The sequence below is a fragment of the Megalobrama amblycephala genome, linkage group LG21 (genome assembly GCF_018812025.1).
Source record: "Megalobrama amblycephala isolate DHTTF-2021 linkage group LG21, ASM1881202v1, whole genome shotgun sequence".
NCBI classification, from domain to species: Eukaryota; Metazoa; Chordata; class Actinopteri; order Cypriniformes; family Xenocyprididae; genus Megalobrama; species Megalobrama amblycephala.
Window position 1 is genome coordinate 5,502,506 of NC_063064.1, and position 15,195 is coordinate 5,517,700.

General features: G+C 36.6%; 2 protein-coding genes across 3 annotated transcripts in view; both read left to right on the top strand.

The window, feature by feature from the left end:
• Nucleotides 1-10,086, top strand: part of mapk14b (mitogen-activated protein kinase 14b) — a 53,186-nt gene extending 43,100 nt beyond the window's left edge. The window contains 4 exon segments of the mRNA XM_048173477.1: nucleotides 3,598-3,677; nucleotides 6,507-6,585; nucleotides 7,779-7,952; nucleotides 8,067-10,086. Coding sequence (XP_048029434.1) covers nucleotides 3,598-3,677; nucleotides 6,507-6,585; nucleotides 7,779-7,952; nucleotides 8,067-8,134 — 401 coding nt within the window. The 3' untranslated portion in view covers nucleotides 8,135-10,086.
• Nucleotides 10,087-11,906: 1,820 nt separating this feature from the next.
• srpk1b (SRSF protein kinase 1b) overlaps nucleotides 11,907-15,195 on the top strand; it is a 71,182-nt gene continuing 67,893 nt past the window's right edge. The window contains exons 1-2 of one of the 2 annotated variants that reach the window (XM_048173476.1): nucleotides 11,907-11,945; nucleotides 13,069-13,159. In XM_048173476.1, coding sequence (XP_048029433.1) covers nucleotides 13,147-13,159 — 13 coding nt within the window. In that variant the 5' untranslated portion in view covers nucleotides 11,907-11,945; nucleotides 13,069-13,146. Of the gene's footprint in view, nucleotides 11,946-13,012; nucleotides 13,160-15,195 lie in introns of those variants that run through there. The other variant, XM_048173475.1, reaches the window with a different exon arrangement.

Genomic DNA, 15,195 nt, shown 5'->3' on the forward strand with positions numbered 1-15,195 from the left:
ACTAAAGTCATATTTGGTTATTAGTATGATTTAATTGGATCATCGAAGGTCAGTAGTGATAAAGTTAGATTAAATACAAAGTATATTTGTGTAATTTAACATAGTTATTACAGGTTTGCATAATATTCTGAATTTGCATTTTACTGTTTTTATTCATTTTGATTAATACTGATTCTGTTTTTGTGCAAGTGAGATGAGTAAATGCCTGCAATAACCATCATGTTCACAGCGCACACAACTGCTCTGTACTTCCGATTTCTCTCAACATGGGGACAGGAGAGCTGTCAGTCAATAAATTGGGAAAAACTATATCGGACAACATTATATCGGAGTTACTTTTTTTTTTTTCAAAATAAGTAACACAAGTAAGTAATTTGTGTTACTTATTCGAAAAAAAAAAGTAACTCCGACGTTGTGAATTTAAAAGCAATGCGTTGCTTTACTAGTTACTTGAAAAAAGTAATCTGATTGCGTAACTCATGTTACTTTTAATGCATTACCCCCAACACTTTAATTCGGTCAGGTAAGTGTGCTAGCTTAGTTCTGCCATGCTGACTTACTCAATGAAACAACTGAAGTAATGAATCAATGAAACAATTTAACTTAAAGGGTTAGTTCACCCAAAAATGAAAATTCTGTCATTAATTACTCCCCCTCATGTCGTTCTAAACCCGTAAGACCTTCATTCATCTTCAGAACACAAATTAAGATATTTTTTGATGAAATCCGATGGCTCAGTGAGGCCTGCATAGACAGCAATGGTACTTCCTCTCTCAAAATCCATAAAGGTACATATTTACATCAGTTCATGTGAGTACATTTGTTCTACTTTAATATTATAAAGCGATTTTTTTTTTTTGTGCGCCAAAAAAACAAAATAACGACTTTTTAACAATATCTAGTGATGGCTGATTTCAAAACACTGCTTCTTGAATCTTTACGAATCAAATCAGTGGATTGGAGTGATTTCAGCAGTTTGGCGGTTTGACACGTGATTCAAATCACTGATTCGACTCAAAAGATTCATAACGCTCTGAAGCAATGTTTTGAAATCGGCCATCACTAGATATTGCTAAAAAAAAAATATTTATTTTTTTTGGCGCACAAAAAATATTCTCGTTGCTTTATAATATTAAGGTTGAACCACTGAACTCACATGAACCGTTTTAAATGTAATGTTTTTAGTACCTTTATGGATCTTGAGAGAGGAAGTACCATTGCTGTCTCTGCAGGCCTCACTGAGCCATCGGGTTTAATCAAAAATATCTTAATTTGTGTTCTGAAGATGAACGAAGGTCTTACGGGTGTAGAACGACATGACGGTGAGTAATTAATGACAGAAATTTTATTTTTGGGTGAACTAACTAAGCTCCATAGATTATTGCAGAATGCATGTTGGCTTTGAACCAATCATGGCTCGGTTTTATTTCTTTCTTTATCCCATTTTCCTGTGCAGTTTTTATTCTTTAGTTTAAAAATTCCTTTTATTATTGTTTTTTTTCCCCTCCAGTCCCTGCTTTCATAGTCACCCCATTCCCTGCATTTTCCTTTATTTTGCTCTTAAAGATATTGATCAGTTGAAGCTTATCTTGATGCTCGTCGGAACCCCAGGGCCAGAGCTCTTGATGAAAATCTCTTCGGAGTCTGTGAGTTTTTCTGTTCTGCCTGAGTTTGACTCCCTCTGTTTCGCAATGACGGCCTGACGGTCTGTTCTGCTTGCTTCATTCACCCTGATCACACTTCATGAATGTCTCATCATTTTTTCCCCCCTTTTTCACTGGCATGGACCACTAGTTATGCAATCACCTTTAAATAGACAGCAGTAGTCAGACAGCTGGCAGATGAATTTGCGAAATCAACCCATGATTACGAGTGTGTACGAATGGCTTTCTCAATTCTCGCTCTCCTGTGTCCTGCACTTCCTATTGTATTTCCTGTCTTTCTTAATCCTGATTAACATGGGGAGCATGCACTGCAAAAAAAAGAATTTTTGTCTTGTTTTCCAGTACAAATATCTAAACAGTCTCTAATCACGATACGTTTACTTGAGAAGCAAAATGTATTAGGTATTGTTTTCTGTAAAATGTACCTGAATAAAGTAAGCTTTTGCTTAAAACAAGAAAACATCTGCCAGTGGGGTAAAAAAAACCAACTTTTTTTCCATTCAAATTAAGTTTATTTTTCAGACCCCATTGACAGATATTGTTTTAAGCACATTTTGACTCTGTAAGTCACGGCATGAAATTGAAGTTGCGTTTGTATTTTTTCTCTTACTGTGACGTATATCCGAGTGAAACGGTTTCTTAAATAAAAACAAACGTAGGGTGGGGCTTGATTTTGTCTGTAGGGAATTGATTGGATGGTTGTGGTTTGCTATTGGTGGATCTCATGTGAGTGACAGGTTGCCCCGCCCTCATCATCAGAGAAGAGATGTCGCTGCAAGAGGAGGGGAAGTGATTTTGATTAATTTTATAAAAATAATGACATACATGTAAAAATCATTTATAATAAATACTGCAATATTTTATAAAAATTAAAGGGATAGTTCACCCAAAAATGAAAATTTGATGTTTATCTGCTTACCCCCAGGGCATCCAAGATGTAGATGACTTTTTTTCTTCAGTCGAACGCAAATTATGATTTTTAACTGCAACCGCTGCCGTCTGTCAGTCAAATAATAGCAGTGATTGGGAACTTCAACAATAAGAGTCGAAAAAACTTCCATAGACAAATCCAAATTAAACCCTGCGGCTCGAGACGACACATTGATGTCCTAAGACACGAAACGATCGGTTTGTGCGAGAAACCGAACAGTATTTATATCATTTTTTACCTCTAATACACCACTATGTCCAACTTCGTTCAGCTTCCGGCTAGTGAGGTCTGATCGCGCTCTGACAACGGAAGTGATGTCTCGCGCTCATTGAAGGATATGGGCGAGACATCACTTCCGTCTTCAGAACGCGTTTTTTGACCTCACTAGCCGGAAGCTGAACGAAGTTGGACATAGTGGTGTATTAGAGGTAAAAACATTAATGGACATTAATGTGTCGTCACGAGCCGCAGGTTTTAATTTTGATTTGTCTAAGCAAGTTTTATTTACTGTTATAGTTGAAGTTCCCATCTACTGCTATTATTTGACTGACAGACGGCAGCGGTTGCAGTTAAAAATCATAATTTGCGTTCGACTGAAGAAAAAAAGTCACCTACATCTTGGATGCACTGGGGGTAAGCAGATAAACATCAAATTTTCATTTTTGGGTGAACTATCCCTTTAAGAATTGCCAATTTTGATTTCATGGTGAGCACGTCATTTTGCTTTTCAAGCAAATGAATCATGATTTAGGAATGTTTAGATACTTGAACAAGACAAAAATTTTAACTAAGAAAATAAATGTTTGCAGTGCGGGTCTGTTCTAATATGGCATGCATTTGTTTTTCCCCTCCTCTTCTTCCTGTCCTGTTTTTCCCCTCTCAAATGATCAAGCTGCAACATAAAGCAACCGAAGATCGCAGAAGCTGCGTTGTTATTCTGTTTTTTCCACTCATGTTTGTGAGTGTATTTTAACCGTAAACCCCTTGACCTGGGTTCCCAAGATATAAACCAGCTTCAGCAGATAATGCGACTGACAGGAACCCCGCCGGCCTCTCTAATAAGCAGGATGCCGAGCCACGAGGTGAGCACGGACCCCTTCCGAACTCGTCAACGGCTGGCCGTAGAATGTCGCAGAAAATCCTCCAGACCTGGCCGCTCTGGAATGAGTGACTAAGTTTCCCCATGTGACTCTTTTCTATTTGCCCTGGGTCATTTTTAATTTTCCAAACCACTCCCAACTTTCCCAACTACTTCCTGCTTTTCGTTTTATACCTAACTTTTCATATATACCTAATTTCTGCCCACAGTACTGATCTTTTAGGCGAATGCCGCCTCTCATTTTAAACCCAGGCATGCTTTAGACTGCTCTAACATACAATGTCGAATGTTCCATGTAGTCAACAATAGATGCAGTGTTTGTTTAACATGCAGTAGCGCTGGTCTGTATTGTCTGAGGTCCACTGGAAAACACCAGGTCCTGATCGAGATTTCAACCGAAATATTATGTGTTTGTGGCCTTTGGCACCAAAAAGTATTCAGGCGTTTAAGCCACACTTAAAAATGTCTGAATGTCATTGCATTAGATGTAAAATATCAGTAGCCGGGTTTCCATTACAAATTTGTGCAAAACTTTTGCAATATTTTCTAAATGTTGATAAAAAAAACTACTGCAAAATGACAGTGTTTCCATTAACTGATGTTATGCGACTTAAGCGTAATTTTTTCCTCTTGCGATAAGTCATTCCAAAAATCATGGCAACACATGTTAGTAGGTTTAAGTACATCGCAGCCGCTGCACTAGCCATTATTTTTAATCGAAGGAGACGCAGGCGTGTTACCCAAGCTTTAATGGCAAGGAAAGCCCCTTATACTTGGGAGCGATCACGTACGAGGAGTTTTCAGGTGTTTCTTCCTCATATCTGCTTCAAGGTCTTGATAAATTGTGGCATTTCTTTGTTGTTTAGAATCCAGTTTTCCTGTAATTCTTTTGTCTTGATGAGTTTAACAAAGAACTCCGCCTTGTCTTCTGTACAAAACATACTGTGCCATCTTTAAAGAATGATTGACTTGTACATACATCAGGTGACCTGTAAAGGCAAAAAGCTGTTTCCATTGCAGTTTTGCGAAATATCCTTTTTTCCAATTGCCTGAAAAACCACCTCATGTGAGCGTAAAATTTTTTGCGATATATGGGAGTTTTTGCGAAATTCACGTTTCCATTGGTCGTATTTTCAATTCGCAGTTTGAATTTGCGCAATTTCAAGGGTAATGGAAACGCAGCTAGTGACATTTATGTATTTTTAGTGTGGCTTAATTGTGTGCAAAATATTTTAGAGCAACTGTATATTAAGATAATTCTTAATCTTAGTAGAGCGCTGTAGTGATTATGTATTTTTTTTTAGGCAAGTTTCCACCACAAAACAAAAAAACAGTAGGTTTTGGATTTTTGCAGATAATAAGCTCTGTGACCAACAAAAGTTCATAATTACATTTTGTTCACCATGAGAATGAACACAACTTGAATTTTGAAGCCTAAATACAATTGGCAGAAGTAAAAAGCTAAACATAGGCTATAAACGAACTAAACCATGTACACATGACTTCAACGTCGCCATCACTAAGCTTCCGTCAACTCTTTATTTAAAAACATTTTCCCTGAAAGTTCAAGTTATAATAGTTTGCAAGAGTGTGATTATAAATGCAAAGAGGCTGTGAAAGCGACTAGTGAGTAGATGAGTTTACCTGTTTGGCTGATGACGGTTAATGTCCCAGACAACTTGTGTTTGTATATGTCAGTAAAAGCTTTAAAAAGCTTTTAGTGATATATTTTATGTTGTAAAATAAAACATGAAAATATCTTGAGCTTGTGTTCACCACAGACCTTATTTCAGGCATTTAACCAAAAACCTATTGACTTCGGGATGATGGGACTGGAACTGCTAAAATGCAATTTGTTTCTGAGTTTTGGCCTTCAAAAATACATTTTACCTGCAACACTCTTATGTTCTCATGCTCTTTTCTTAGCCATTTGTTTGCTTTACTTCATCCTCCTTATTTTTGCCCTTAATTTGACTCTTTATTAAAGGGATAGTTCACCCAAAAATGAAAATGTGATGTTTATCTGCTTACCCACAGGTCATCCAAGATGTAGGTGACTTTGTTTCTTCAGTAGAACACAAATTTTTAACTCCAACCATTGCGGTCTGTCGGTCGTATAATGCATGTCAATGGGAACACAATCTATAAGAGTCAAAAAAACATGCACAGACAAATCCAAATTAAACCCTGCGGCTTGTGACGACACATTGATGTCCTAAGACACGAAACGATTGGTTTGTGCGAGAAACCGAACAGTATTTATATAATTTTTACCTCTAAAACACCACTATGTCCAACTGCCTTGCACATACAGTTGGTGAGGTCTGAATGCACTCTGATGCCGGAATTGATCTCTCGCACTCACTGAAGTATACACGCTAGAGATCACTTCCGGCATCAGAGCGTGTTTTCAGACCTCACACACCGGATGCTCAAGGCAGTTGGAGTACATAGTGGTGTATTAGAGGTAAAAAATGATATAAATACTGTTCTGTTTCTCACACAAACCGATCGTTTCGTGTCTTAGGACATCAATGTGTCGTCACGAGCCGCAGGGTTTAATTTGGATTTGTCTGTGCATGTTTTTTTGACTCTTATAGATAGTGTTCCCATTGACATGCATTATACGACTGACAGACCGCAACAATTGGAGTTAAAAATCATCATTTGTGTTCTACTGTACTGAAGAAAAAAAGTCACCTACATCTTGGATGCCCTGGGGGTAAGCAGATAAACATCACATTTTCATTTTTGGGTGAACTATCCCTTTAATAACTGTGTAATCCTTTTAATGTTATTTTTTTATCAACAGGCAAGGAACTACATCAATTCCCTTCCTCATATGCCCAAAAGGAACTTCGCAGATGTGTTTATTGGTGCAAATCCATTAGGTAACAATTCTGCCTTTCTATACCAATTTTGGCCTGACGAAAACCCCTATTCTACTGAAACTCATTCAGGAGATATCCACACATCTTTCAGAACCGACCCACATGACTTGAGCACCGAACAATAGGGGTCTCAGTGGGGTGCTAGGGGATCCCTGGAATATGCATGAAATGTATTTTTAAGCATAGGCATAATTTGCGGGTGGACGTCCCCACCACTTTTTGAAACATCTCGTGGCACGGATGTATCAAAGGAAGCATCTTCAGCTGACTAGCAGAGTATTCATTTAGTTTGCTTGTTAAATAAGAGGCAATCTGGCGCTGGAATGTGGTGTTTTTGAAATCATGCTGAGCGCTTGTTGCTATTATCAGTGGTGGAAGACAACAGTGTTCTCTTGTGGCTTGTGCACAGACTCCACACAGATGAGCGCTTCAGTCTATTACTTAAAGGGATAGTTCACCTAAAAATGAAAATTTGATGTTTATCTGCTTACCCCCAGCGCATCCAAGATGTAGGTGACTTTGTTTCTTCAGTAGAACACAAATGATGATTTTTAACTACAACCGTTGCCGTCTGTCAGTCAAATAATGCTAGTGGATGGGAACTTCTACTATAAGAGTAAATAAAACTTGCATAGACAAGTCCAAATTAAACCCTGCGGCTCGTGACGATACATTGATGTCCTAAGACACAAAGCGATCGGTTTGTGCGATAAACCGAACAGTATTTATATCATTTTTTAACTCTAATACACCACTATGTCCAACTGCATTCAGCACTCGCTTAGTAAGGTCTGATCGTGCTCTGACAGCGGCAGTGATGTCTCGCTCTCAATGAAGTATATGCGCGAGACATCACTGCCGCTGTCAGAGCACGATCAGACCTTACTAAACGAGTGCTGAATGCAGTTGGACATATCTGACACGCTTGACAAAAGTTCTACCACCAGACCATTAGGGCACACGTGCCTTGTTTGCGGATCTATGTATTTGTTCACTGATGTGAAGAATCTTGGGACTAACAACATATTGTATTATTTAGATGTAAGGATGAAACTATCACATTAAACAAGTACTATGTTGATAAATTAAACTCGGTGTACCCTTGAAATTGATTTCTGGATATCTTAATGTTGTTTTTTTTTATGCAATTGTTATTGTACGTGATATAGAACTTGTCGTACTTTGTGTTTCAGCTGTGGACCTGCTGGAGAAGATGCTGGTTCTAGACACGGATAAACGGATCACTGCGTCACAGGCTCTCGCGCACCCGTACTTCGCCCAGTATCACGACCCAGATGACGAGCCCGAGGCTGAGCCGTACGACCAGAGCTTTGAGAGTCGCGATCTAGAGATCGATGAGTGGAAACGTAAGCCTGCGCATTAGATTTCTCAAGAGATTAAATTTTACTGACTGATCTCTCCATAATGTAACGGTTGTTCTTGTTGCTAGCGCTTTCAACAGTCCGTGTCTTTGCCCGCAGGACTCACGTACGAGGAGGTGGTCAGCTTCGAGCCTCCCATGTTCGACGGAGACGAGATGGAGTCGTGAGGAGAATCAGGACCTACAGGACCTTCATCCGTACAGGAAAATGACATTCAAGTGCCTGCCATCATCAAGTGCTGGCTTCCCCGTGTTCTTATCCATGCCTTCATACGCACTCAAAATAAGAGAAAAAAACATGCAATCTTTCCAAAAGGACACAGAGAAAGTGATGTTTTAATCCCCAGTAAAATGAACTACTTTTTTGGCCAGAACACTTAAAATTAGAGAAAAATGTGCATTCTCATATCAAATTCATATCAGCGTTTTAAGCTCACAGTTGCATTTATTATTATTCTTTCTCTGGGGAAGCGAAACATTTACCTCCAAACTCCGCTTGTAGCCTATACAATATATAAAGGCCAGAAAAACTCTGTACTGTCGGAATACTAAGTTTTAGATATGTAAATAAAATGGCACAGCTGTACATAAATGATAATAATGTGCACCAACAGTTTTATTTAGTATTTGCAGCAAAGCACACATCGCAGAATGTGACCTGCATTATAAATAGCAAATGAACGAACTAAAGAGTGAATCCGAACACCTAAAGAGAATGTAATTACTATTTAGTGCTGTGTGTCGAATGTAAACACAAGAGTGTTCAACTGCATCCATAACAGATGACAGGAACAGTGATAAATATGAATACGTGCAGACGTGCTTGTTCTGAAATGCATACTGGAAAAACATTTAGAAAAAACACATATGTGGTGCTCAGTGCGAATGTAAAATTCCTCACGATTTTTTACATTTACAAATGTTACGGGCAAATCTCATGAATCCTCTCTAGAACACGTCACCCCAAAATCAGAAGAAAAAAGTTAAACGTATAAGAAAACAAAGGCTATTTTGAGAACCATTATACTATTAATATATTTTATTACCATAATGCAAAATTTTTCCCAATTTTCATTGCAGTAATGCAGTGAAAAAATTGTGATTTATTATTTCAGCGGTATTTTTAATTTTTTTTTGTCCATCATGATAATATTTGTTATAATGATTTTATTTAATAAAATGAGAAATTTCTGTAATACTGTATTACAGTAATGAGACCCGGCATTGAGAATAATGTATTATTATTATTTTTAAATCACGAAAATCATGTCAGAATGCAAAAGGTTTTAAACATATGCTTCCTTTTTATATATTAAAAATGTATTTTAATTTTATTTTTGGGTGAAATGTGATTTGGACGTGTTTGACTGGTTTTGTGCGATCCATCTTTTTTTATCAGCCTGATTTTTCCCAGAGTTAACACCATGTTAAAGGGCAGCTGATCCTCTGGCTAGACTAGAGCGTAGTTTCTTCCCTCATTCTTTCACCTCTATTTCATTCATTTATTATTTGTGTAAATTGAGAGAAATGGGTTTAAAAGGGGATGAGGGTGTTAACTGTAAGTGTATGTCAACAGAAAAACTCTACGAGCGAGAGACGGTTGCATCATGGTCCACAATAAAATAATTCCCCTTTATTTTTGCTTGCCCTGGGAAAGACATACAGTACAGCCTGGAAGTTCATGTTTGCAAAAATGAAAAAGCCTGAGCCAATATCTTAATTTAACAGCCCAGACTAGAAGACTGTCATCAGGAATGTGTTTTCTCAAGCACAGCCGGAATCTAACTTATTGTGTAAGATTATTTTTAAGGTGTTTTCTTTTTCACTGTATATTATCACTTAATTTTATTCAGCAATATTTCCTCTGTTGAGCATGTGTTGTTATATGTGAGGGGCGTGTGTTTGTTTCTGAAGAGTGCAGAATCACTAAACGTGTCAATCAGTGGTGAATCGAGCAGCAAAATCCATTAAACGTCGCATGGAACCGTTTTACATAGAAAAGAGATCATTGTATCACTTTTTTTGTGCATATAACCAGTTTTTCTTTAGTCACCCATAAGTTATGTGGTCTGTGAACAACCACTGCTATTCAGAAATAAAGGCAAATATTTTTCACAACACTCATTCTTTTGAATTTCTTTTGCACATAACGGTGAGTTAATGTTTTATATTTTAAAACAATATTTAAATACATCCCAGGTGAAAAAATACTATAGTAATTTATAGTAAATACTGTAGTGTTTGAACCATACTATAGTACGATGTAGTATACTGTATATATTATAGTATTTACAACGCTTTGTTAATGAATGCTACTACAGCATACTGTAATATTAATTATAGTGAACTGATCAACTGTAATAAATACTGTAGTATACTTTAGTTTTTACTGCAGTAAACTAGTGTATTGTATAATATACCCTATAGTTGTAGAAAACTTAGTACAGTATTGTGTAACGTAATTTGTTTATATTACTATAGTTGTTATATTATCGCAGCAACTATAGAATTATCACAATAAATTAATTCAAGTACTTTACTATAGTATGGTTCAAAAACACTATAAATTACTATAGTATTTTTTCACCTGGGATCATTTTAAAGAGGAATAATGTAGAGTTGCATCAGTGCAAACTAATTTTGTTTTTTTTAAAATACTGCCACCAAGTGGTAATTTCTCATGGTACACAATCAAAGCTTTTAGTGATATATTTTATGTTGTAAAATAAAACATGAAAATATCTTGAACTTGTGTTCATCACAGACTGCTAAACTGCTAAAATGCAACTTGTTTCTGGGTTTTGGCCTTCAAAAATACATTTTTCCTGCAACACTCTTATGTTCTCATGCTCTTTTCTTAGCCATTTGTTTGCTTTACTTCATCCTCCTTATTTTTGCCCTTAATTTGACTCTTTATTAAAGGGATAGTTCACCCAAAAATGAAAATGTGATGTTTATCTGCTTACCCCCAGGTCATCCAAGATGCAGGTGACTTTGTTTCTTCAGTAGAACACAAATGATGATTTTTAAATGTCTGTGAGGTGTGGAATACGGTTACATAATAAATCTGTATTGAAGATTACCACAAACCATTTACTCTTTTCACATTTCAGGGTTTCTCAGAAGCGGAAGTCGTCATAGTTGGGTAAACGTCTATAGCGGTGAAAGAGACTTCATTAAATATATTTTTCGAGTTCCCATTTGATCAAATGGCAAAAGAAAAACTCCACAATAGTGTTTTCACAACTTTCGAAAGAGGAAAAAAATAGAGAGAGATTGATTGAAAAAACTGCAGGATTTACGAAGATGATGACCGTTAAAACACGGTGAAAAAGGACACATTTTTTAACCTCTGGTGACACCAAAAGTAAACTCAAAAATTGAGTAAAATAAGGTGAAGAGAGTACTGTGTAAAAATGTATGCAGAATACAAATTGTGTTTAAAGTCTTAGCTACGAAAACCATTTTCTCGCTGCTGTTTTTTTTTTTTTTAATGAAAATAGAACAATTTACAAAACAGAGCATAGCATAAGACCAAAGTGTGACATTAATTAGTAACAGGGGATCCGAAAATAAAATCATAATATTTTTGCATTTTTGTTTATGTATATAAAATTTTGCCAGCAATGTAAGTTAACAATGTATTCAAGACCTTTGTTAACATTGCTTTCATAGTACACAATAATATCCTTTAAAGAAAAAAACTGTATCTATCCTTTACTAGATCAAAAATAAATTCTGCCATTTCCTTTCAAAAATGTTGAGTAATTTTACAATCAAAAAACAAATGTGTTAACACTTCTTTCTCATTTTTGCAAAAGGAGCATAAATCAATATCGTATCTTGAAATGATTGATTTAACAGGGTAGATGGTATGCAAAATTTTAAAATGTATTTCTTTAGTTTTGTTATTGATACAATATTGCCCAGGAAAAAAGGTACAATTAACCGAACAGATTTGTGACAACATTCATGTGGGGTAAGTTGTCACAAAAGATGAAACTGATACTGATTTGAAAAGAATGTTTTTGTCTGAATTATGAAATACTGTAGAATTTTTTTTCCACAACATATCATCTGTGTTTAAAGGATTAGTTCACTTTTAAATTCAAATTTCCTGATAATTCACTCACCCCCATATCATTCAAGATGTTCATGTCTTTCTCTCTTCAGCTGAAAAGAAATTAAACATTGAAAACATTCCAGGATTTTTCTCCTTATAGTGGACTTCAATGGAGCCCAAACGGTTGAAGGTCAGTTTACAGTTTCATTGCGGCTTCAAAGGGCTTTAAACGATACCAGACGAGGAATAAGGGTCTTATCTAGAGAAACCATCGCTCATTTTCTAAAATAAATAAATAAAAATTATATACGTTTTAACCATAAATGCTTCTCTTGAACTAGCTCTCGTCTTCTTCTATATTAGAATTCCAGCAGTGTAGACGCTGCTAAGTGTATTACTGCCCTCCACAGGTCAAAGTTTGAACTAATTGTTATATATTTGCACTAGCATATTGAATATCACCATTTAGTTCAAACTTTGACCTGTGGAGGGCAGTAATACACTCAGCAGTGTCTGCACTGCTTTAATTCTAATAGAAAAGAAGAAGAGAGCTAGTTCAAGATGAGCATTTATGGTTAAAACGTATATATTTGTAAAAAAATTTTAGAAAATGAGCGATGGTTTCTCTAGATAAGACCCTTATTTCTCGTCTGGTATCGTTTAAAGCCCATTGAAGCTGCAATGAAACTGTAATTTTGACCTTCAACCATTTGGAGTCCATTGAAGTCCACTATATGGAGAAAAATCCTGGAATGTTTTCATCAAAAACCTTAATTTCTTTTCGACTGAAGAAAGAAAGACATGAACATCTTGGATGACATGGGGGTGAGTAAATTATGAGGAAATTTGAATTTGAAAGTGAACTAATCCTTTAACATGTATTATTGACTATTTAATGGCTTTAAACAACAACAACAACAACAGCTATTACAAACCTAACTCGACTTTTGACTCAAAACCTTGTGACAGCTTCTCTGTGCGCCACTCGTGTCTTCGTGTACATGATGTGGGTGTGATACTGTACTGTTGTTCGCTTCAGTTGTTGTTTGGTAAGTTTTGTGCGCATGCGCGGACCGTTGCATGTGAGTGAATCTGAGCCCTTAGCCGCCGGTGCAGCATGGAAAGGAAAGGTGAGCATCAAAACGACTTAACTACTGTCTTCCAAAACAGTCTGTACCAACAGCACGCATATAAATATATATAAACATCGCACCAGCCTGAATCATATCCGTGTTGTGAACAGGCGCGCTCTGAGAGGTGCTAGTGTGTGCTGACAGAGACAAAAGCCCATGTGTTTAGCTGCTGCTAATATAACAGTACTGCAGCTTTACATGAACATCTGCTCACATTAGACCGAATATCAGGACCGTGGACGCCTGTTGACTAGTTAGGGATATTTGTAGCGCGTTTCTGATTGTAGTTGCTGTTTGGTGTAGTTATTATATTCGCGTGTTTTCTTGCAGCCTCGTTCGTGTGAGCTTCTGCTAGCTGAACTTTCTTGTTTTGGCTCGACTTTAAAAAATTACGATATGTTTATGGTAAATATGTTCATTTTAATGACCGTAAATCAGTGGTGTGATATTGAAAACTCGTTTTGATGTTGTTTGTGTCAACATAATGCTAACAGCACAAACTGATAAAGCCGTCAAAACTTACATATGAATCAATTAAAATATTTAGCTAATCGTGGTTACTGCCTTAAAACTAAACTATTGACTACTGTTAAACTGCAATGAAATATTAGGGAATATGGTATGCTTTTCAAATATTTTTTTGTATCATGTATTGTTGATGACAGTTTTGCCTCATATGAAGTCAGTCATCACTGTATTATCTGTAAGTTAACAGTGTTTATCTAGAAAACTAGGTAACACTTTATTTTTGATGACCCACTTTTGACTTTCTACTAACTATAAGTAATTTTGCAACTACATGTCAACTCGCAGTCATTAGAGTTTTAGTAGACTGTCTCATTAAAGGTGCAATATGTAAGAGTTTTGCAGTAAAATATCCAAAAACCACTAGGCCAGTGTTCGTATATTTTGTTCACTTGAGTACTCACAATATCCCAAATGTTTCCAACTATTTGTAAATCGTGAGAAAATTGCAATTTTAACCAAGGCTCCGGGACGTGTGAGGAGTCGCCTGTCAATTGCGTCATACCTCGCGTTACCCTCGGTTTCCGGTTTTATTTTGTAGAAACCATGGAAACACCAAAGACCATGTTTTAATAGACAAGTGAACAAGTGTTTTGTTACCTTTATAGACAGAAAACTAATTATTGTTATATAGCTCAACGCGTTTAATCTTATTGTTTAAATTAATTTTCTTGATTTATTTTGCGAGTACCATGCTTTATCATGCCTCAGAGAAAAACACTATTTTGTCAAGTAGCTAACATAGCATAATCAGATGCAACTTTATTTTTAGTAACAGTAATACAGCATTTTCTCCATCATACAATACGTTTTTAAATTAATTGCATGCCATTTATCAACACAAGCCATCCAGAAATTAATATGATATTCTAAAATCGATCTATCTTACTGCAGTGTGTAACAGTGTCTCACAGCAGCCGCCGAGCGAACGCACAGAGTAACGTTATAACATCATTTTCAACACTCTCAAATGTATCTAATATGATAAACAGAGCTGCGTTACCTCATACTCATGACCGGAAAAGCGGAAGTGGCGCCGGCTACTGTGGCATAATAAAAGTCCGTGAGGCTCGTGAGGCGTGTGTTGCGTAATCGCTCCAGCTCCTCGTTCAGCTCCAACAACACTCGCCCTGCTCTGCTTCATACTACAGTAACATTAATAATCACATCCATTAACATGATTTCTGCCCGAGTCCTATCCCGATTCTTTTGCACCGTCCGTTGAGGTGGAGACCACATGTCCCAAGATTCCGCTCTAAAACTTGGCGTCATCAAGCTACGCCTTTGTTTTGTATAGGCCTCTAACGACCTCTAGCACACAGAATTCTTACATATTGCACCTTTAATATCTACCAACGCTTTATTTTGATGCTCCTCAACAAATATTCACTGACTGTAAATAACTTTGCAACTATGTCAACTTATTGTACTAACCCAAACCATAACAGTGTAGTAATACTGTAATTGGAGTAGTTGCAAATTAATGAGTTATTATTTGAAAAGTTACT